Source organism: Periophthalmus magnuspinnatus, chromosome 10, assembly GCF_009829125.3.
Source record: "Periophthalmus magnuspinnatus isolate fPerMag1 chromosome 10, fPerMag1.2.pri, whole genome shotgun sequence".
NCBI classification, from domain to species: domain Eukaryota; kingdom Metazoa; phylum Chordata; class Actinopteri; order Gobiiformes; family Gobiidae; genus Periophthalmus; species Periophthalmus magnuspinnatus.
In genome coordinates, this window is record NC_047135.1 from 30,272,985 (window position 1) to 30,297,902 (window position 24,918).

The window sequence follows — 24,918 nt, forward strand, 5'->3', positions numbered from 1 at the left end:
TCCACATAGAGACTGTAGACTGACTGTATGTGTGTGAGAGGGGGAAGAAGACTTATCTCTATTGATCTGCAGTGACAGACCATGACGTCTATGAAGAGCAATGGGGCCAGAGAAATGAGGCTCATAAAGCTGCTCTGGTGAGGGGTGTAAAAGCGGAGGTCCGATAGGAGAGGCGGCGTCCTGGGACAGAGGGAGTGTGTGAGGGAATGCACTGCTGAATGAACTCAAGCAAATTCACCTACTTTTTTCAGACATTTTTTTTTGAAACTATGTTATGTTTTGTCCTTTGGTTGATCTGATTTATATGATTGACAGAGTAGTACACAGACAAGCTTATATTTAAATAGCCTTAACCTTAATATAATTATGTTTGCATTATTCAGTCAGCGTTTCTGGAATCTGGGCATGATATAGAAAACATCCATTCAAGATTAAATGTGGCATTTTAAAACAAAAACAGTGTATTTTTTATCCTTTTATTCATATGGACAGCAAATATGATGTATAGTGAGTTGTAAGTGTCTTGCTCAGAGACACAATGGCAGGCTGATGGGCAAACTTTTAATGCAATGTTATACCAGTAGTGAAACATTTTTTATTTTTGGATTCAAGGATATGGGCGGTAATGACAAAAACGAGGGGTCAGTGTTTTGTATATTTTGGAAATGGCTGAAAATATCTTGATTGAGGCTCAAATATGACAAAATGTGAAGGAACTGTAAAATGAACTGCAGAGAGACTGCTTAATACTCTTGGAAGATTGCAAGTTTCTGTTTTTTTTATCAGCCCTTTTGTCAGCCCTTTTCTTAATTTTTTGAAAAAGGCAATATATCCGATATTCCAGTTTTGTAGGTATGCACTGTACCCTATATCAAGCAATGCCAGTGCAGAGACTGAAAACTGCATTTATTTCCAAACTGATCCTAATGTGTTTGGTAGTTACTTGAGGGATAAATCACAGCGACATAACACCTTTGTATAACTAAAAGTTCAAACATTATGAGACTTTCTGGGCCGACTATGACCAGTAAATAGTCTTATTACATCAGTTTATATGTTCAGCGAGCAGCTCCGATACCAGTATTGGGTCGGTGCTTCCCTATAATTTAGCAGATCTCCCAAAATGATCAATTTTTCAACATATCCCCAACCTTGACTCAAGGTCCATTTAAATGGCAATGCTGGTGTTACTTTTACATCATCATTTTTACTCAAAATAAATTGTTCCTTGGGGTACAGAGTTGTTTGAAGATTCTAGACTTGTAAAACTTAAATCCTTGTAGGTGTAGGTGAAAGATCAGTCCACTTATTACCAAATCGTGGTATTCATGTAAACAGTCCCTTAGACTTGACACAGATTTGAAGGTGCTAAATTATACCAGCTCTACACATGTACCTGCTACATGTGAAATGAACCTGGACACAATGAGACATCCTGCAGTGAGGGGACTTCTGCTAAGAGCATTGTTCAAGTGTGCCCCAAAGTGAACTGGGTCTGTGCTTCTCAAAGGGAGTGCTGGATCCATGGGGTGGATGGGATGGTTGGGAGGTCTTGTGTGTTTTGTTGATAAGTGGGATTTGGAAGTCCCACACAGGAGCAGCAGATGGTGAGTTGGCTCCATTCCTGTTGCAAAGTCAGAGAGAGACAGAGTGCGTTTTCACGCATACTCTCCCAAACTCACTGACCAACAGCCATCCCTAGAGGTACAGACAGCATGAACCCAGTCTGATCCCAGGTCAATGCAGGGCTGACCCATCTGTTACCATGGTGACAGATGTGTCGGACTCTGGGTCCAGATCTATGGCCAGAATCTCAACCCCTAACTCTTCTCTGTGCTTCTCCCTTTTCACTCTGCCAAACATTTGATTTGAGAGGCTTGGTACACAAAAAAGAGTACATATCGTAAATAGCTTCAGAAGCATCAACATTTGAGAGAAGACTGAAAAATTGATTGATAAACTATTAAAAGAGAGGTCTAGACCACAGGTACATTAAGATTTCTGTATGAAAGACAATTTATTTTCTTCTTTGCACAAGACATTCTAGCATATAAAAATATGCTGTCTGCGATTTGATACTTGTGTCTCATCAGTTGCCAATCTGTTTTTTTTTTTTAAGTCACTGTTTTTAGCAATTCCTCAACACGCAGTACATTTTTGATGACCTTACCCTTTCCTTGCCTTCTTTTTATTCATCCAAGTAAACTGTTATTCAACAACTTGTATCAGTTCTCTCACACTTTGATCCATGGTGCCAATATCTTTATAACAGCTTAGATTGTGCGCCCCCTACTGACCTGTATAGACCTCAGAGAAGAAAGAAGGTATAGATTTTGTTAGCTGGCGTGAGGTCCAGGGAAAAGTGCTTGGAAGAGTTCTTTGTGGCCCTGATGCCTGCCACATGAAGTGAGCTGTCGATTTAATTAAGCTGAATGGCGGATGTTCTGTGCGCTCCTGGCTTCAAACACCAATGTGGAAGTCCTCTCTGCAAAAAGAACAATTCTCTTATCTTGTTAATTCTTACTGCGAAGTGGAGAATTAGTCAAACAATGTGCTGGGCTAGGTCTATTGTTGGCTTAATTATTTCCTAACTGTTTTGTACTGTGGCGCATTCAAGTGGTGATGAAGGCATTGTAAAAAGTAGTATGTGAACACCTACTCAAGGTAAAACTGTGACAAGTAATAGAAGCACAGGGCAAGGAGTAAGTAAAGACACATGTGGTTTTGGAATGACTTTAAATCACTGTGAAATATTTTTGCCCAAGGACACAACGGCACTGGGCAAGATCAGTACAGGGATTTCAAAACATTACCTTTTAAGGTAAACCCAAAGCTCTTCAAATAAACTTGAGTAATGTAATGAGTTATGAGTAGCCCCTGTTAACCATGCAATTCATAGATATTCACAATGGCCAGAAGGTTGTTTAGATCAGGCCCAAAACATTTTGACTGACCTGGCTTGAGCATGAATGAACTAAAGAGCTGGTCCGCTTACTGACCTGTGCCAATTGTCTCCCTCCCTTGGCTCTTTCTGGGCAGCAGCTCTCTCTCTGTCAGCTTCTCCTGCGCTCCTGTTCCATTCTTTCTTTTTTTCTCAAATCGTATAGCTAACTACTGGGGCAGCTGTCAATCATCCGCAGAGAGTATAAGCTGCAGTGGAGAGACACATGTGCACAGCATGGTTCTGCAAGAAAATCCAAGTCTCACTCAGGCTTCCACAGAGAGTAAAAACTTCAATTGCTTTGAGTGTCTTGCCCGTGGACACGGCAGCAATAGGCATTCAACCTTCTGTTCAGTGAATGAATGGCTTTCCTCTGAGCTACTGCTGCTACTGCTGTTGCTCCCAGTGTCCCTGCCTCCCTGTTTCTTGTATGAATACAATGAAAGACCGCTATAGAAATAACTATTTGCTAATTACTAATGCTGCCGTGTTGTTTGTGACCGTTCGCACCTTAATATCATACAAAACAGAGATGTGTAGAATATGTGGATGGATCCTTGGCTGCCTGCCTGGTAAATGAGTCAATAGTGAGAGTGTAATGGTTCAAAACAGCTCCTCTTTCCCAAACGCCGGAGCGAGTGGAGCCTTCTTTACAGCACAATGCCACAGCAGGAGAGCCTCTGCAAAAGTATAAAGAGGCAAATGGGAGGCATTCATCACTGTCTGAGACCTTTGCAACAATTCCTATTATTCTGCACTTTGATCATAATTGCACTAATTATACCCCCTCTGTTACCTCGCCTTTTCATAAACAAGGAAGTGAGGGGGAGAGGGTTTGGAGGAGGGTATGTGAAAGATGATTAGGCAAGCGCAGGTGACATGGTGGGGTGCTTGTTGGCAGAGTGGTTAGCCCTCCTTGGTTTACTGTGGGTTAAATTTGTGTGTGCTGTCATTCATGGAAGAAAACACTGATATACGTTATGTTATTTTATGTAATTTTTGAAAACTAATAAACTAAACTAGAATAAGTTTGTGCTCCTCCAAACAAAGACAGTCCTGCAGATCTTTAATTGTGGTCTGGCTGTCATTGGCAGTCACACACAGATATATTTGAATGTCATCTTCAAAACAATGAAATGCGACATTGTGCTTTCTAAAAACGTCACCAAGGGAAAGCATGTAGAGAACAAAAAAGACCAGCGCTAATGTAGAACCCCGGGGCACACCGTACTCTAAGGGACACACAGAGGAGGAGTACTGTCCTACGTTCACAAAACAAAAAACTCCTTTCTGACAGATAGGATCGAAACCAACAGAGTGTAGTACCCTTAATGTGTCTCCAGGCGGGACAGAAGGATGCTCTGATACACCATGTCGAAGGCAGCTGATAAGTCTAAAAGCTAAAGAACTGCAGATTTCCCAGAGTCAACAATTAAAAGCAGGCCATTAAAAACTTTTAAAAGAGCTGTTTCGGCAGTGTGCTGGGATTTAGAACCAGATTGGAATTTTTCACCAATTTCGTTAAGATTAAGGTAAGAATGCAGTTGGTCATATGCAACCTTCTCTAAAAACGTGGACACAAAAGGCAACTTTGAAATCGGTTTAAAGTTAGAAAGAATATTTGGCTCAAGATTATACTTTTTGAATAGTAGCTAGACCACAGCATATTTCAGGGCAGCAGGAAAACAACCAGACATCAGAAACAAGTTCACAACATTAGTAATATAAGGTCCAATAGAATCAAAAACATCCTTGAACAGATGATTTGGAATAATATCTAATGAACACAAGAAAGGCTTTAGCTGTTGTGTGTGCTTTATTTTTGCTATCCAACTTTTTAGTCTGGCTCCAAAAATGATTAGAAAAAACTTGCTGCCACTTACAACTTCTAATAGGAATAGAAGTAAGAGGGACTTTAAGCTACATTTATTTATCACAGTAACCTCTCCATGCTTATAGATTGGTTGACCTACTCCGATGTTGCAGAACAAATTTGACCCGTATGATGGAGTTTAAGCTCTGTTAAAAGGTCACACTTGCTTCCGTTACTGCCTTGTACACACTTGTACTAAAACTTCAAAAGGACCAACACTTGTGCTCTGATGTTGAGATGTCCTCTAGCCAGGCTGTATCCACTCTGCTCCAATCTGTTCACTCCAAAAGCTTTTAGGCAAACGCGAGAGACACCGCCTGGCAATGAGACATGGGCATACGCGATTAGATCTAAACGATGCTAACTTCTCTCTGATTGGCACAGATCAGCTACTACAATGGCCAAAGCAAACTTTCACAGCTAGTTGGATTTACCAAAAACATGGCTGAGAAAATTTTTGGGTATAATTCTACAATAAAATAGGGGCATGTAGTTGAAAAGACATCCACATGGTGTAATGTTTTTTAATTGATCAGTGAAAACCTTCTTGGATTGTGGTCTCAAGTAAATCTTTTTTTCTGCTAGTGTTCTTGAATCCTGATGAAACACGCGACATGATGGGCTTTGATTTTAAATTAATTAATTTGATCCATTATTTGTGTGTTTAGATATGTTGCCACTGGCATAGGGACACTCATTTTATTCACTTACTCTACCTGAATTACTGGATTTCACAACATTTATTGCCAGCGGGACTACAGGTGAAAATTAGCCTGTATGGTTCACTCTGGCACATTTACATGATGTATTCACACATGTTTGTGAATGTGCACTGTCCCATGTTTAACAAGTAAACATAAACATATCATTAAAAATGCAGACTTCTGTTGAAATACACTGAGTTCTAGTCACTAAAAGAAATGATCAGGTTCAATATTTGTGACATTATACCTTTGATATTTCACGACAGAATACAGTGTAACCAACGGGGTAAACTGGCCTCACATCTTGAAGTTTGGTGTCATCGCATTGTAGAATCTGAAAATGACTAACGTACAGATAAACATAACTTTGGTGCTTGAACACATACAGAAAGAGCAGTACCACTGAGAGCCATATATGCTGTCTTCAAAATATAGGCTTGGATGAAATACTATTAATATTAATACAATCAAGATACTTGAATAGGTCCACTTGAGACAAGGAAAACAGTATTTTTATTATAATCTTTAGTGAGACTACTCTGTACTTTTTTGCTTTTTTGTATTTTTTTTTTTTAGTATATTTTTTATCACAAGTATCTAAATATTACATTGGTAAAGTCTTCTCTCTACTCTTGGAACACATGTTTTTCCACCAGTGGGGCACTCTTGAGAAATTCCTTCCCCGAGGTGTTCCCCTGTGTTCACTGTGGGTCTGTGTACTCTGCTGTCTCTCTCTGCTCACTCAGCTGTGGTCGCCATCACTTGTTGTTCTAACCAACCCGTTCGTCCCCTCTCTGCCATCCACGCCAAGCCCAAATGTGAAACGCATCACTTCCATTTCTCATCACAGTGGTGGGAATAGTTTCACCCGCAGATGCACTTTATTCTTGCTTCCTTTTTTGTTCTCAATACAAAGCGAGATATTTTCGACAAAAAGCTGATAAAAACAGATAAACGTGATATGTACCCAACCGCTATCAACCTGTGTGGATGTAATAATAGAAGAGGAATTACACTGTGGATTTGTGACGTGAAAAACAAGGGCTGCACAACTGTAATGTAATCCAGTAGTTCTAAAGGTGCAGGCTTTTCATGGACTTTTATTTAGTATTTGATTTTGCTTTTGTTTTGTCAAATGTGCTTCAAGAGAAATGTCATTGCGCTTCAAGAGAAAATAGTATTAATAATTTATTAGCAGTCTTTTGCACCTTTCCTCACGCTTAAAGTCTGTAGTGGTAAGCTCCTTGATCTGTAGCTACGGCTGTCGTGGGGTAGACTAATGGAAGAGAGGCTGCCAATCTATGCCATTGGCCCCTCGCAGCCATAAATCAATCACTCACTTTCACTCTGAATTCATAGACAAGATCTACGGTAAGTGTAGTGTCTTGCCCAGGGATGTAACAGCATTACGTAGGCTGGTCGAAGTTAGAATTGAACTGCTCACCTTTAGGTACGTGAGTGCCCTAACCACCGAGCCACTGCTGCCTCTGTAACCAGAAGAATTTATCATTTCAAATTCAATTTAAAGCTGTCAATAACAAGATAAAGAAAGAGTGTTGTTTTGGGAAGAATGTATGTAACAGTTTACTTCCTCAGCACTTGTACTTATTACTTCCTGAAACAGTACATACTTGAATAATATGCATAATATTACAGAATTTACAGAAATATTTATACTGTCACAAACCGATTGCAGGGAAGGAAGATCGGTCAGAACAAAATGTTGTGACTCCTGCGATAAGAAGGTTCACACTACAACTACGAGCAAAATGCAATACCAATACAATTCTGTCTCACAAAGCTGAGGTTGAGAGAGTAACCTTGTCTGGGGGGTTAATTTAATAGACAACTGACCGATAGAGGTCATCACAATATGCACTAAAATCCATAATTGAACAAATTATCCAGCAGCAATGAGGCCAAAACTTGGATTGAACTGTTTTGAATCGGCTGCAGTGTCCTGGCACACGCTCAAATCTATCCAATCTGTTTCACTTTTCAAATACTCCGCTTTTAAGATTTCCCATAAATGTCTAAAGGGAAATAGTACACATACAGCCCACGTTCATTTTAGGACCACTGTGCCCTTTAGTTTAAGCCTTTGAAATAGGCTAAATGAATTGATCTAAATTGCACTATAAGCCAGCGAAAAGGCCAGCAGGAGTGCAGGTGTTTGTTTGTGTAATGATATTAGCGCTCAGAATGAATGTGCTAATGATTTATCGATGTTGAACGGTTCCACATGGCTCCATTATGGGATGATGAGCCTGGCTTGTAACTGCTACCTGTGATAGCGGCCATAGCTTTAGGCCAGGGTGTATTGACCGCACTATTTCAGACAGAGGCGGGGGGAGCAGCTGATTGATTCATTTATATGTCTGCTTGTTATTTCACGTACCCTTCACACATAATACTGATGAAGAAATCTGAAATCATTTTTCTGAGTATCACATGCCTTACAGCAATATATTGGCTCAAAAACAGATAGAGCGCATGTTAATTAAATCGACTCTTGCCACACTCAAACCCAGTGTGTGCGTGTGGTTTTGTGCTTTGTATAATGTTTTTTTTTTTTCTTTCTTTTTCATTGCACAAGCTTGTAATCTAACCAATGATGACACAGATATCTTGAAGCCAGAATCATCGTGTTGATACCTGGAGCTGTTACTTGCAACCAGCTGTCAATCATAACAGCCACTCGATTTAATTATGTTCATGTTACTCAATTGTTTAAGGTCACAACATATTGAGATGAACGTGACACAACTGCAGACCACTTATATCATGGAAGACTGCCAATACCTGAAAAATTGACTTAAAATAGTGACGGGAGAAAGTGAGTTTACTCCTTGTAGTATTTTCAGCCTTTATTTTACAAAGTTTGTGCAGTTTTTATGTGGTTGGTCCCAAACCCAAAAGAAAGTGAAATATAAACATAAAAACATTACAAAAACATTTAATTTCTATCATTTTCAGAACCATATGCACAGATTATGATGGCTTGCTCAGTTGTTCATTAGACCTGTTAATTTTATTTGCAGTTTTAATGCACAGAATTTGATGTGCCAGATGCCCTTTCCGATTGGCCAAATCCAACTTTGCAAGACAAATAGGACAACTTTGCTCATAATTGACTATTATAGCTGCTTCTAGGCGCATGTTCTTAATTGTATTATTAGTTATGAAGAAAAAACACTCTAAATACAAGATTTTAACTTTTTATCCCCAAGAGAATAGAACATTTAGCATTACGATTCTAGTATTCATTTACATTTGGCCACTGGAGAGTTGGTTCTTAACACTTGAATGTTTTTCTAACCCTGGAGAGTGCCTCTTTGGGACAACTGCAGCAATTACACTAAAGTTAGTAATTGGTATGGGGACCTGGGTTCAGCGCGCGCCTCTCTTGGTCATTAACTTGGCTCACAACACATCAGGATCATTAGCTCTTAGTGTTATTAGCCCATCCACAGCTTCCTTGTCTTGTGCCCCTGGAAACGGTCCAAACTGTCACGCTTCATGTTTATCTCCATCATCACTATGTTTAGCTTTTAGCCTTTAGCATAAATCATTAGCAGACATTTGGATGTAATTTGGCACTTATTTATTTATTATCTTCTAAATACTGCTAACGTATTGAAGTGCTGGTTGGGTTTTGGCCAGTGGTGGTATGATGCACCCAAACCAATTATAGAAGAGCTTCTAGGATTTTGTGCACAGTTTTTAACTTCACCCCATAACCCGCAAAGCAGTCCGCATGTAGAATTCTGATGCTAAAGCCAGTGGATGCTCTCCTCAGAGCTGTTATCAGAAAAGGTTTTGATAAGCGCATAGTGACTGAAGCATTTTGAAAGAAAATCCTGGAACTGGAAGTTGCCATGTCAAATGCTGTGCTTAGGGCATTCGTGCTTCCCTAACAATGGCTGTATGCTGTTGGCACTCAGGGCACTGAGCTTTTTTCATTTGTTAGTACAAAAGGGTTTCTTTTTACCAGATGTTTTTGCACATCTCCAAGCATAGTGCTACATGTAAGTGAATGTAGTGAATAGTGCAATAGCAGTGAAAGAGCTTATAGATAATCTAGACTTTGTTGGGATTGAAATAAGCGATCCAGCCCTCTTGTCAAAAAAACAGTGAATGGAAACTGAAAAAGACTCAGCAAAGCATTCTGCAAAGAACAAAGTGGTTATTACTGCTTAATCTGACATCATGTCATTTCATCATAGCAACAGGATCCACGTTTCATTTTATTCAAAATTAGTGGCATTTGAGCAGTGGATACCAAAGCATATGGTTTTCTGCAATAGTCATATACAGTCAGCCTAACCTATAGACTCTAGTAAATGTTTTGGGCAGATGGTACTGTGATCTTATAAATGTCTGGATTTGAAATATTCCAAAGAGTAAAGAGTAATGACCAGGCCAAGGTAAAACAAATTAGTTGGTGCAACCCTGACTATACATTTTTGAATGCGCCCCAATGTCACCCCAAAATTACCTTATTACTGTTTGAGGAAAATTCATCTTGTATATCTCCAAAAGCCCTCTAAGGTACACACATATCCGCAAAACAAAACTTAGCATTCCACATTAAAGTTGGAACATTTGGCCGGAAAGTGAATGTTGTTCAAATGGCTGACTTGTGCCAGCACAGCGCTGCAGTCTGTGTGGTGATGTGCGGCAGATGGTGGATTGGATATTTATTGTTTTAAACAGAAAAACAATGATAAACTCCACCAGTGCTGATGGAGAGCCTGTCTGTTGCCTCCAGACACAGTGTGGCACCAAACTTTTATCACCCTTCTGCTCGGCTTGATGATGAAAAAAGTTAGAGAATTATATCAAATAGAACCAAATGTACATGCGTTTATCAAGCCCAACGTGTTGTTCTCCTTCAGGGGAAATAAATTAGTGACAATCTCGTTTTTAAGGAAAAGGGCCAACTGCCAAACCTGGGTTTAGCTTTGCTGTTTACTTCCTTCCCTGGCTGTGTTTGTAGTCAGTTGTTGCCTTTTTCTTGGCAGCCTGCACAGTGAAGCTGAGACTTCCTGTGGGAACACCTCTGTTAGAAAGGTCTTTGGACTTTGACTTAAAGCTCCCTCCAAACACAAACGCGAGCTGTCAAACAAGGACGACCTCATTCACGTCCAGGAGACCTTTGTCTACAGCTGTAGAAGGGAGAGAAAAAGAGTAGGGGAGCTATGAGTGATTACTCTGCTGCTATGAAGTACATTTCTACACTACATCTCTTTAGATATCAAAAAGAGATACTGATGTTTTTTGTTTGTTTTTTTTCTTCTTTATAGATTATCAGTAGCTGATGATTATGTTTGTATGCAAATGAATGTAGCAATTCTATGTGTTTTAGCGGCTTGGGTCGGTTTCAGTTTCAGCTGAACATTTGTGAGATAGATTTAGAATATTTGCTAATATTTTTTACGTTTAGTTAATATGTCAAGATTATACATTTACAAGGGCTTAAATAACAACTTTTGATATGTAAATGTAGTTATTATTTATATGAAATATCTTTTCTCATTCTACATGCATGTAATAAGAAGATATGTATTCACACACATAAAACTATATAAATTGGTGTTTAGTTTGTCATTGGACTGGTGCTGTTGTGTCTATGACAGTGGAGTCTTTTATGTCTTGTTTGTTGAAGCCGCCTGCCAGGAAAGGTTAGCTAACATCACAGAGTTTTTGATGTGGTAATAGAACGCCTAGCACTCCTCAGTGACTCCACTCTTTTTGACACATCTTACACATGTGAAATTTAGCTTTGCAAGAAATGCAGTGACAAGCGGCATCTTGTGAAATATTGACTACATTTTACACCAGAGAAATGAGTTTAGGAGTATTTTATGAAGTGCAAATGGAGCCTGTATGTGTGGTTTGTGGTAGTGGACAGGATCAAACCACTGGGGTCAGAACTTACTGAGGACAAAGTGAGTGGTGGCTCTACGTTTGGGATGCGGCGCCCCACAAAGCCTGTTTGTTCAGCTAACAATGTTTTATGTATGTGGTTAGTCTTTCATCAACACACTCAGTATTCAATTTACATACTGTCTACTGATCCGGCACTGAATGTTAAGCTGTTTATGCTCTCTCAGCCACTTTATTCCGACACGGCCGTGTGTGTACAAGAGTGTGTGCGTCTTGGACAGATTGCTTTGCCCCTGCGCCCCTTCCCCTGTGGTGGTGCAGTATTGTGTTGTGGTAATAATGATGGGTTCTGTGCTCCCAGTCTTCCTCGCAGCAGGACACACACATAAAAGGGTCTTTCTCCGGCCGGCCCTGAGCACTGTCTGTGTGTGTGTGAAACATCTTTGTGTGATTCTAAGAACATCATTTTGGGCGATGCATGCTGATTGTACCTCATACTGTGCGCGTGTCCAACCCATCACAGCTCACATTGAAGCGCTCGCTCTCTGTCTCTCCACCTCTCCCCTTTTCCATCTATGTTTCCGTTCCCCTATTTCTCCTCCCTGTATGACATTTCTGCTGTCCTCAGACAACTTGGGTGCACTTCAGCTATTGGATTTTACCAGGGGAGCCTCTCTCTCTCTATTGCAAATCGAAGAAGCTGCACTTCCGAAAACAACAGTTCTTTTCAGACAAACTTTGAATAACACGTAAAGTAAATGACAATAAGCTCAGTGGAGAACTTTATCCAGTCTGGCTCTGTGTCTTGGCGCAGGAGCATTGTCTGCAGCTGTCACGAAGTCTAATCCACAATATGTCAGTACAAACTGGCACTATGGAAGATAGAGGCTCAATAAAACAAATACAAATTTGTATTTCAACATTATTTTCATTAAAATGAAGGACTTCAATTATTTAACTTAAAAAAATAGTCCAATTTATTCCTTCAAAGTTTGAAATCTGCTCCAATTCAGATGCTTTTACTGACAGTATTGGCTATGGGTTTCTTAATTAAAAAACCTTGAGCAATAGCACAGCCCTATAGTCTTATTAAAAAGTTTTAGCCAATGACTTTTTGTGACTCATATTAGCTTTCTCATTACGTTATTGACTTGTTGCAAAATCTTGATAAATCCTGTTTATATTTTTTATTACTAAATGTTGAAGTTGGATAGCTTTTGTGAACTCAGAACCTTGAGTTCTAAAATGTTCTCAAACTTCTACAGCAACTTAATCATACTTGTTGTACTTACTTACATACTTGTTTCTGTCTCTCACAGGTGCCTCTCTGGTCTCACCTCCAGCCTTCCCCTTTCCTCCTGCCCCGGCTGACTGTGTGGAGGCTCAGCGTGTGTGCTCAGTGGACCCCCAGTGCGAGGCCTTGTACCGGGGTCTGGAGCTGTGTGCAGCCGATGCGGCTGTGGCTACTCTGGGGGAACAGGTGGCCTCTGAGTGTCTGGAGCGTCAGGACACTCTACTGAGCAAACATCCAGCTTTGCTCGTCTGCAAGTGCCAACGAGGCTTCCGCAAAGAAGAGCAGTGTCTGCGGGTCTACTGGACGGTCCGGCTGCTCCCAAGTCAGTCGTAACACAGAAACACACATGAATGAAACATGAATATGCAAACATATCGATAATTTATATGGTAACTTACATTAATAGACCATCAATTGTTGTGTCTGATCTAATGCAGAAAGCTACACGGAACAGGGAAATCTCATCATGTTTCTGTTATAATACACCTGGTAATTTAAAATGTACTTTAATAAACTCTGTCAATGATATAACATGGTTAAAAGTTCTAAAAAGTAGATTTTGCATAATAGGTCTGCTTTAAAGGTGTGGTGGCTCAGTCAAACCTATGTCAAATGCAATATTTTGAATGACTCACTGTATTGTTCTGTAGTCTGTGGCCCCTCTCTTAAAAGGTTAAAAAAGTTTGGACACCCCTGTTCTGTGTTCCTATTTAAGTCCCTACGTTTACTTTCTCCACTTTCAAAAGGTCTATTGCATTTGACCAAGTCACTTTCATTTACTGAATTCATTTAAAGTTAATTACACACAACCTTTAAGTATCCCCAGGCATTGTTTTCTTAAGGATTGTTGACTTATTTATGTCTGAATGGTATAAGATGAGACTGGCCTGGAGTGCAGACAGCTCTCACAGCCCGTCCAGTAGACACTGGGCGTGCTGGTACAGAGCTAACAGTAGCCAGCAGACTCCTCCTCCCCTGTGGCCCATTAGTCAGTGGAGCATTAGTGTAATTACACACTCTTCAGCTTCTAATGCTGCTAGGCTGCTCTTGCGTATCATTACCATAAATATATAGTCCAGAATAGGATTTACATACATAAACACTTACATGCCATTACATTGTTGGTTGACTTTGTACTTTGGACTGTGTTTAAATAATTTATTGGACAAATCTTGTTCGCAGGTCAAGACCCCTAGGTCTGGTCTATCATTCATTTCAATTCAGTGCCTAAAATGTTGCTTACATTTTTATTTGCTCCTATAATAATTTTACATTGTAGTAAGGCTATGTAATTTCATATTCACTTTACATACAATCAAAATTATTGCGCTATTAATATTACTAATGGCGTACTTAGGTCTTGTAAATTATTTACTTTTTTCAAATCAGGCAAACAACAATCAGTGTTGAGGTGTAGATATGTTTGCCTCTATTTAATAACCCACTTCTGAGTTTTACAAGTTAACACACTTCCAGAGGTCTTTTTAGCCATTTCTGTATTGTCAAATAAAAGTAAAATCATAAATAGTAAAAGACAAATTCAAATCTATCAACTGGGCAAAATGTTGTAGGAATGAAGACGTTTCAGTGCTCATCCAAGCCGCTTCTTCAGTTCTGATCAGATCACTGGTGGACACTGCCTTATATCTGTCTGGAGGGAGGAGCTAACTACACTGAAACTAATACACCTATTGTTTACAGTTTCTGTTTGTAGTCTGGGTCTAATGAGCTACACTAAGTGTGAACTGTGCCTGAGTCATACTTTAGGGCCCTGAATTATTATGCTAAGTATGACTCAGGCACAGTTCACACTTAGTCACTCACTCCCACAACTCTTTGTCCAGTTGACAGACTTAAATTTTTCTTTTACTATGGATCACACCTGGACAACTGAGGGGGAAAAAAAACATAAATAAAATGGAAACAATCATATATATATTTCTGTAAAGCCCATGTAATATTTTTGCCCTGTGTTTAGGTGAGGATGAGCTGGAGGTGTCTCCCTATGATGACACGCAGATGGACAGTCGGATGGCGTCTTTAGTGGCAGGTATAGGACACAGAGCTACACATGCTTTTGAATGTGCGTTCATCTGCGTCACACATGGAGGGTTTCATGACAAGTGCTCCATCTCCATATATATCTGAGCTGTCATTATGTCAAACACAAGAGAGACGTTGCTCAATGAATCGCTAAACGTCAGACAAAAAAAAAATCAATGAAGGAAATCAATTACATTTGTATTGACTGTTCAATGAAAAGGAAATACAACCAGTTCTCGCCATAAGAGCATTGCTTCCTGTTCAGATAATAACATATGTTCATGTGTAACTGAATGAATAAATCAAAATAAAAAAGCAAGGACTTTTTGTGAATACATGGATATTTTAAAAGCAAAATATGGGCAATATAAGTCTATACAGTCAGGGAACAACTTTGCACACCCATGTTAGTGTTACTTAAAGTCACTTTTCTCAATAGACGTGGAACAAATGCCTCTTGTTATTGGGAATGATTGACTGTCGCTTGCAAATAATCACCTGAGTAATTTTCAGTCATTATCTCTTCACAAAATATTACCAAAAGCCTCCATTGGGAAGACGTAAAAGTGCAATCAATAGAGCCTCAAAGTTCCCCTTGTCTGACATTTAACTGATTATCTGATACTAAATGGCAGTGAACCGGAAGGTTAATTACTTTTACACCCATTGAATGACTATTCTCACATAAAATATATCATTACTTTCTGCTCCTGCTCAGTTTAACTGTTACAACTGCAAAACATAATTAAACATTTTTACCTCACTTTTCCTTTCTATTGGATTGTGTAACTTTTGCTTTTGTCAGCGTCGTCATATATGCAACTGGACGGAGAGAACCAGTGCCTGAAAGCTGCGCAGGACTGTGGCCTGTATGAGAAGTGTGGCTCCCTGCGTTCGGAGTATGTCCTGGCCTGCACCAAACGGATGCCCGGTACCAGCCGCTGTAACCAGCACAAGTGCCACCGGGCCCTACGTCGCTTTCTGGAGAGGGTTCCTGAGGAGTACAGTCTTGGGGTGCTTTTCTGCCCCTGCACCAACACTTTGTGTGGGGAGAGGAGGAGGAAGACCATAGTGCCCTCCTGTTCCTACCAGGAGATGGATGGACTGCAGCCCAACTGTCTGCACCAACAGAGCTTCTGCCGCCGGGACGACCTCTGCAGGTATCTCAACTACTGCAATACGTCAGTACACGCAAACATTGTCAAACTATGAAGACCCAGGAAAATGTAATTATTTTAACTATAATTTTGTGAAATTAGTAGTCTACCCTGATGGTTTCACTAAAGTGTTACAGTTAAATATCCAAATAAAGTAAAACTAGCATATGAAAGTTTTCACACTGGCATTCACACAAGAACAGCATATCCATCTGCTTTTAACTGAGTGGGGAAAAGAATCAAAATTAAAGCCGCAAGCGTCATCGAACGGCCTTCGCGGGCCGTGCTTTGCACTCAGCCGACCCGGCACTCCCTGTGGGTGGCACTGACGCGCCACTTGTCCCTTTTTTATTGCGGCTTTGGGCTGCACTTGTCACCAAACAAGTCAAAACACATTGGAAGTGCTGATGCACAAAATGCAAAAACATGGGTTTTCCAGGCATCGCCATGGCAACACCGTGCAAAATACAAACTTGGCCCCCCGGACTTTTTTGACGGGGACGACCTGAAGAATCACTTGTGCCAAATTTTATGTTCGTCGTTGACGGTAATAAGTCGTTATAAGATTTTGAAATGTAAGAAAATTTGGAAATTTTCCCATTAGGATAACATGGGCGCTTTCGCGCATTGCCATGGCAACACAGTGAAAAATATGACATGGGTCTGATTGACTTTTTTGATCAGGATGACATGAAGAGTCATGGTGCCAAATTTGACATTATTTCATGAAACTAATATTTTTCCCATGAATGGGAAAAATTGTGAGGTTTCCCATTAGGATAACATTGGCAGTTTGGCGCATCGCCATGGCAACACGGAGCAAAAAAAACACATGGGTGTCATTGAATTTTGTGTCAAATTTGATAACATTTGGGAAAACTAAATTTTTGGCCTTCCATACAAATGTATTTGTTATTCTATAGGGGACGCTGTCACGCCAAATTTATTTGTTTCACAATCAGGAGAATTAGGTATGAAAGTTTTACAACTGATTCGAATTTGAGCTAAATCGGACTTTGCAATCGCAAACGGGAGCAAATTTTGACTTTAGAAAATTGCAAAAATTCGGATGGAAATTTGCAGCTTCGCCACACGGAAACCGTGATAGGCATCATCATGAATTGGATCACTTTTGATGCCCCACTTGTCTAGATGATGTACAGTGATTTTCAGCCCTGCAGGTGAAGCACCTTCAGAGGAGTTGATGAAAATGTGACGTCAGCGAAAATGCTGAGTCGACATTTTGGAATTTTCAATCCAAGATGGCCGACTTCCGGTGTGTCAGAGGGCGTGGTCATAACAATATTTTTTGTTTGGCATCACTTGAAGAATGCATGTACCGAATTTCGTCCCATGCCTACGGCATGGGTTGCTAGGATACAGGAGTCTGTGCAGGGGGCGACGGGGCTTAGCCCATGCACTCATCATTGCTACGCCCTGTATGGGCTCGGGCCTAATAAAGATCCAGAAGATAAAAGGACAGAATAAATTTAAATGTACAAGCCCAAAATGGTGTCAACAGCACTTTGTAAAAACTCTACTTTGATGAACATCTCGCTTCAGCCTGACGGCCCACCAGATACACCCCCCTCACTACCTTCTCTGCCCACTTCTGCTGTTTGATGTGAGTTGTCTGTGTGGTTGCCAGGTCCAGGCTGGCTGATTTCCTCCAGAACTGCCAGCCCTCCTCTATGACGGCCAGCGGCTGCCTGAAGGACTCCCCGGGCCTGTGTTTGCGGGCCTATGCAGGACTCATTGGTATGGGACACGCAGAAAGCTAGTCACCTGCATGTTGCTTAGAAAGTGCCTTTTACATAATGATAAAAAACATCCATAAAATACTAAAACAAAGGTGCCCTGTAGTTCACTGGGTAACCTTTCTGGTTTGGGATCACTGCTAACCGTTAAGGTGCTATGATATGACACAAATGGGTAACGCAGGTGCAGCAGAATCTGAAAGTAAGTAGAGAAGAGTGAAGAGTTGAGCGCTTTCAGTGACAGTGATGGATGACTTCTCTATGGGGCTCATATCTCTCTTAAGACACAAGCTTTAGTGTTCATGTACACCCAAGATTCTATATGATCAGCAATTATGTTTTTTTTAGCAGCTACACAACATCACATTTAGAAGCACTAGTGGCGGGCAGTGAGTCACGGCCCTCCACATTCTGAATGGATGACAGCTGTCCTTCAGTTTCTATGAAGTTAGAATGTTCAGGCATCCACAGTTGGATATTTCCTTTTTAATAACCATGTTAACTTTTCAGAATTGTCTATAATATAAACAACTTTTGCTGTATTTTTATCATGCCAACTTATTATTATGAGTATTGCTTCTTTCAGCAGTCTTATGTAATGTCTATATTTATTGTAGCTTGTTGGCAAAAAATAAATACATAAACAAAAAACCTTCATCAAAAACACATGATTATTCTTAACAGGGATTAGAATGAAATCCTTACTGAAATCCTCACTGTGTTCATCTTGTGCGTGGACATTATTGCGTATTTTAAAGAAACCTCCCTCTTTGACCATAGGAACCATCATGACTCCAAACTACATCAGTAACAGCTCTGCGGATGTGTCCCTGTGGTGTAACTGTGAGGGCAGCGGGAACCAGTGGCAGGACTGTCTGAGACTCCACCACATGTTTACACACAACACCTGTCTGCGTGAGTATTCGCTGCACATCTCATTAAGTGGCTAGATTTTGTGTTTGTGTGTTTATTTTGTCATTTAGTCTTTTTTATCTACATGCAGTTAAATGACTTGAGATTTGACCAATAAGAAGTATTTGTATTCTGAATCTAGATTAAGTGTTGATTGCTGATTTGTTATAAGTTATGGTGCTGAGCAGGTAAGAATTCATTGATTAAATGCATTGTGTGTAGAAAGTGTCAAATGGGGCGTTCTTTATAAATCAGTTAAACAAATAATCACCAATATAGACGAGATGTTTTTTTTAGTTACACATTTCAAACTCTCTTTTGTTACTAAGAAATAGACTCGATACTCTCTCTCTTTCTTTAGACAACACAGTGTCATCTTCAGCATTAAATTATATATATATTTTTTATATTACCTTGTGTTGTTATATCTGCTCCATAGTGGTCCATGGGCATATACTAGTCTATCTGGTCTTATACGTGGTCTGATACACGATCATTTTAAAATTATTTATGAAAGGTTAATTTCTGTCGATACTTGTTCAGATGAGTATCTAGTTATGATACTACCTTTTGTATTGATTAGTATCTGATTTTCAATACTTTTGATAACCCTACTGCATACATATAAAAGATATAGTACCATCCAAGAACTTAATTAAATTAAGGGCAAATCTGTGAAAATAATGAAACAATTATGCATCAGTGGGTCAAGAGAAAGATCTACAGGTGCTCTGCTAGTATGCGATCAAATGATACTTAAAAACAGATACAAAAACAAGGTAAAAAATAAAAGTCCTGTCTTACAGCATGGACAGGGCAAATCTTATAAAATGTCTGTTTTTTTTCTTAAGTAATATCTTTTGACAATGGCTTATGACAAACACAGAAAAATATCCAGTTCGTTTGGTATCAAGTATAAGTACAATGACAGCTAAATGATAATTGTTTGATAAAGCAAAGACATGGATCAGAATGCGCATTTCTTGTAAAAATATAATTAAATTAAATACATTTTTGTATAGCCCACAGTTGGATAAAAAAATGATGAAGTGATGAAAATGATCTATGGTCATTTTAACAATGAAAGACAAATCCCCATGTGGTGCTTTTTGCTTGTCATAATATCGTGTCCGTGTACGATCACAATAAGACCATTTTCCAACTCAACACTCTTACCCATAATGCTGCACTTGTTTTAAATAATGCATCTAAAACGTAGCAATTATCAGAACGCCCCCATCAAAGAAGCCACGTGGAGCCACTGAAGAGGCATAATGAGAAAGTGGCTGGGACGTGATGAGTGTGTCTGGACTGGTGGTCCCTGCTGTTCTCAATGGGAAGTCATTTCCTCTTTACATGTTAGCGCCATCCAGAGCCTTAGCCTTTATGGGACTCCTGTAGCTACATGGTTTTGGTGAGGAACCCGATGGAGTCCGCGGGTAAAGGCCTCCAGGCATCACTCAATCACCACAGCTGTCAATACTCGTGTCAATACACAACAAGTCAGTATGTCCAAACACTAAAGCCCAAGCTGATGCGTCGATGCTCGCCCCATAAAACCTAGTGATTTATCAAGCAGGCGACAGGTGTAACAATAAAGCTGCCAAGTAGATATGTTGGTTCACGCCCACTGGAGACCCACCCATCCACTACAAGAAGGAATAGCTATTATTTACTTGACTTCAAATGACCTGAATGTATAATATTAATCTTGTTGTTAACAAAGGAGGGTAATACTTAAATTTACTCACATTTACATTTTCATATATTTGTACTTTAGTAATTTTCTGACACCATATTTTTATTCCTACTTGAGTATTAACAGCAGTCTTACTTGAGTAATAAGTCTAACAGTGACAAAAGCTTTATCTTGACAAAATTAAATGATTAGAACATTTGTGTTTATAGATATAGTATTTATTCATATTTATTATTTTTTTGTATGCCATTTTAATACCAGATTTTGTTCAGTATTTAATATTTTGCCCATGAAATTACATTCACTTCAAATTATAAATCAGTTGCATCTGTGTGCGCTCACAGGTAACTCTATCAGCTGGATGGGCGACCCTGGATCCCTGCCGGCGGACTTCACCCCCCCTCCCGCCCCCCGACCCTCCCCGCTGGTTCAGGAGGATGAGGTGCTGAGCAACAACCACCTGCCGGAGCACAGCAACAATGTGAGTGCAGCCAGCCCATTCCGCTTTATTAGCTGCACACTGTGGCCCTGCGGCTGTTTCAGCTCCTCCTGTCCCGTCACTGTTTATTTATTGTGTTGGTTTTATCTACTCCCCCTAAGTCCTTCATCTTTTGTCAGGAGCTTGGTGTGGTATTTTCAAGCTCAATTTCTCTTTGTTTCCTGACAGAATTAAGATTAAGCATGTGCCAGCTTTTATGGGTAGTGTCCATCATTTCAAATGTCAAGTCATGCACAGACTTTTGCATGTTTTAAAGGTATGTAGGATATATATTATAAATGTTACCTATTGTGTCCTCTGATAGGACCAGGTTCCAGTCAAGCATCGTTTTTGATAACAATGATCACATTGATGTATTCACAATTACATTTTTAATTAGACAGCTAATATCATCCCAGACTCAGTAGTCAGTAGTCATCGTATTATAGTTTTTATACCTTTAAGACTGCTGGTACTAAGGAAGCCTGGTCTACTCAGAGTTAATTAAACTTCTATCAAGCAGCAGCCCTGGTCTTTGGGGGTTATATGAGGGAACAGAATATGACAAATGTCAAGTTCAGGTTGGATATTTTTACAGCGAAAGAAATCTCAGATAACTTTGTTTCATTCAAAACATTGTCACTTTACTTTCTCCCTGTAACAGCTCATTTGGTTCTGAGTTTCTAGGTCAGTAGTTCTTTGATAAAACCTGTACGTTTGCTGACATCTACTCAACTCTGAGCATTTATAAAAATAGAACTTGTGCTTGCAAATAAAAATACAGTCACCAAAGCCCTGTATCCAATTGGACTAATATTTGCAAATACTATTCTAGCCATCATTAGTCATATGTGCTATTAAAGAACTTTTTGTTTGTGCTAAATTATAAAGGAACTGATGTGAAATTTTGTATAGGTCTAAGACACTACATTTTTTAAATGGGACAATCAAATTGCAATGATGACTGAAACAAAAGGGTGTTAAGTGCTAAATGTGGTGCGTTCAGTAATATCTTGATTCATTTGTGACAGTTGTCTTGTTCAGGGAGAAGGTCACACCTCTGTGGAGTTTGTTGAACACAAGTGAGTCAGCAGTGATACAGGGATCAAAGGAACAGCTCAGGGCAAAGAGATATCAAAGCACTTTGGCAAAGCATCAAAAGATGCTTCACACTATGTAGCATGCACCAGGAGCGGAGTGTAAGAGGGAGAAAGTCCATAAGGTATGATACAACCAAGAGCTCACTCCCCTCTTCAAAAGACTCTCAGCATACACTACAAGTTTACCCATAGGCCTTTAACTCTCATGCTTCTGAAGGGAAAATGCCTATCATGACTCATTTAGATTTGACACAAAGTTTGTAATTTTGATGGTTTCAGCCTGGTAAAGTGGACTGTGGCTGCACTTGGCTTTGTGTTTGCAGAGGGAGTGCTAGTGCCTCAAGCACCTGCTGGCTGGTGGCACTTTAAACTGTCGTCTCACATCTAAAATGGGTCTAAAATTGTCTTTAAAATGGGAGACTGCAGAGGATTAAAACAGGTGAGGACTGTGCTTCATGCAGAACAGTCTCTTCTATTGTGCTCTGTCATTCTGAAGAAGAGGAGATTTAGCGGCGTCCTACTGTGTAGGTGTTTTGTTTGGATGAAAATCTGTATGAAATTGACCCAAAAAGGCTTTAAGGGAAATTTGCTGAAATAAACATATATATGTTTTTAAAATGTATATGTTGTGGTGGCATAAAATAAGTTTCTTAATCATTTCGGTTAGCTAGTAATGCATCGATTAGTATAAAGCAATGTGCAAAGGATCCGTTTTGGCCTGGTATGGATCGCGGGTATGGACCTAGTTTTCTGGAGCAGAACTATATTTATGTACCATGTTGTGTCTCCCTCATGTGTGGCCAGGGACCATTACCAGACAAATCTGCTAAGTGTCTGAACTCGGGGCGTTTGATGTGTCTCTAACAGCCAATCACAGAGGACACAGGGAGCGCTGTAGCCTGCGGTGCTTTGACTGGAGTCCTGGTGAATGTGTGAGCCAGCGCTGCAGTACACTGAGACAGAGAGGTGCCCAGACGATCTGAGAACACATATGTTTTCAGAAGAAGCACTCCTGGCCGCCCTTGTCCCACACTGACCGCTAATGTGGTCCAATCCAATCACGGGACTGGCCACTCTAACCTTGGCCACAGCACACACTGCCACGGCTGTGGCTTTGGCTCCCAGAATGCCTCTCTTCCAGAGATAATCTGGGCCGCCAGACAAGAGGGGATTCCAGCTCTAGTTTTCTTGTGCTGCCCTCCTCTCTCTGCGCTGTGTCCATGTGCGAGTCTTTCCCATGAGCCGATTAGATGAGGTGCTGCTTGGAAGCACTGCATCAGTCAGGCTTCATTAGTATGAATTTATTCAGGCCCATATGTCTCTCTCTTTCTGCTCTTCCTCCTCTTCCTCCTCTTCCTCAGACTCTGTCATTCCCTCCATCTACTCCTGTAACTCCCTCACTCTTCTGCCTGTTCCATTCACTCTTCTTCTGCTGTGCCTGCTGCAGCTGCCCCTCTCCTCTCTATGAGGAGCTTTGCGCTTGTTTCTCTAAAGTGATTTTCTCCACATTTGAAAGATTTCACTTCAAAAAGCCGAGGATCCGCTCTGCCGTAGAAAGAGACAGAAATGTCACCTGATGTTTAGCTCAACATTTCAGGCTCAGATGAGAGCTCTTCGTCTGAAATATGACATTTTCACGATAAATGTAGAGGGCTTTTGGTCAGTTCGATTTGAATATCATCTGCGACTGCATTGTCCTCATAATCTTATCATTGAGCTCTTTACATAATCCATAGTAACATACCCAAGCAGCAAATGAGCTGATGTGTGGTGTTGCATCTGTATCTGTGGGTTTCAGAGTGATGAAAAATGACAACAACAATAAAACAATTCCAAACTAAATATTATTTTGAATGGTCAAATGTGGCACCTAACAGTAAACTGAGTGGACATTTCGTGACAGTCACTAGCCACTACATGCATACACAGTAGACACATTATATGTTTGATCTGATCATCTTGATGTGTCCAGAGAGGAATTTCTGAGACATTCTAAATATTTTTAGGAGCTCATCCTTTTGGAATAGCTTTGAAGTGGATATTTTTGTGGTTATATTCCATTTTTATATGCAGCATTCTGCCATGGCATCTACATACAGATGACATGTTGAAAGGTAATGGATGATGGAGAGTGGCTGTTTGAAATGGGGATGCATTTGATTTGGAACTTTCTTGGCCATAACAGTTCCTTAAAAGAACTCAAGCTTCTCTCCAATTATCTTCAAAGAAATATTAACAGCGTTCTTGAGGCTTTTCTAGCTCTCACCGATGTGTTATGGGGCAGATCAAAGGAAAGGTCATAAGACTCTTGGTAATGGATGGAAGTGACTAAGAATAGCCTTGCAGAAGTTTGAAGGTACAGGTTTTTTTTTTTAAACTCACCTTAACTGATTGTCAAAGTCCCTACGCAAACAACATGAGTGGAAAAAACACATCAGCACAGAAGTGGAAAGGAGTGTTGTGTCGCCTGGAGGAGAGAGCCATTAGTGGATAAAAGTTGAGCTGTAAATAAAGAACTCCAAAGTCTAAACTCCATAAAGCAGACAGGTATCGGTGGCAGTAATTCAATGGAATGATGCAGCGGCGCATTATTCTAAGTAGAGAAACAATGGGCACACCGTCGCTGAGTGCAGGCCCTGGGCTCCTCCAGATGTTTGTGCATATCATTGTGATAAACAGCTGGGCTCCTTATTGTTGCTCTGAATCTATTTTACATCAACAGCTTTAAAGATTTAAATCAACACTGTGACTTCTTCTAATCAACAGCAGCATTTAGTTTAAGTCATTCTTATTGTTACCTTAAGCATTATACAACTATAGTCAATGGTACAGGTGGTGATCCAGCGAAAACAAATGGCACATCTAGTATATCATTCTATGTCATTCTAGGCCTTCAAGATCTTTAGGGATTATGAAATGAGTTATTCAGATTCCACAGGGAGGGTTACAAACCTTTTCACATCTGTAAATTACATCCAGTTAAATTATAGTTTTTTTTCATGTACATCATGGTCCCACCCTGTTGTTAATGTTCGTTGACTCCGACCTTTACTCTGTGCTTTTATACAGAG

At 40.1% G+C, this 24,918-nt stretch overlaps 2 protein-coding genes across 3 annotated transcripts in view; both read left to right on the forward strand.

Annotated features, from left to right (window-relative positions):
• The window catches only part of arl9 (ADP-ribosylation factor-like 9), a 151,567-nt gene that overhangs the window by 61,221 nt on the left and 65,428 nt on the right, over positions 1 to 24,918 (forward strand). The window lies entirely within an intron of this gene.
• The window catches only part of gfra3 (GDNF family receptor alpha 3), a 67,213-nt gene that overhangs the window by 36,630 nt on the left and 5,665 nt on the right, over positions 1 to 24,918 (forward strand). For both annotated transcript variants that reach the window (XM_055225036.1, XM_055225037.1), the window contains exons 2-7: positions 12,727 to 13,023; positions 14,680 to 14,751; positions 15,550 to 15,904; positions 17,550 to 17,659; positions 18,439 to 18,573; positions 20,614 to 20,750. In XM_055225036.1, coding sequence (XP_055081011.1) covers positions 12,727 to 13,023; positions 14,680 to 14,751; positions 15,550 to 15,904; positions 17,550 to 17,659; positions 18,439 to 18,573; positions 20,614 to 20,750 — 1,106 coding nt within the window. The remainder of the gene's footprint in view (positions 1 to 12,726; positions 13,024 to 14,679; positions 14,752 to 15,549; positions 15,905 to 17,549; positions 17,660 to 18,438; positions 18,574 to 20,613; positions 20,751 to 24,918) is intronic.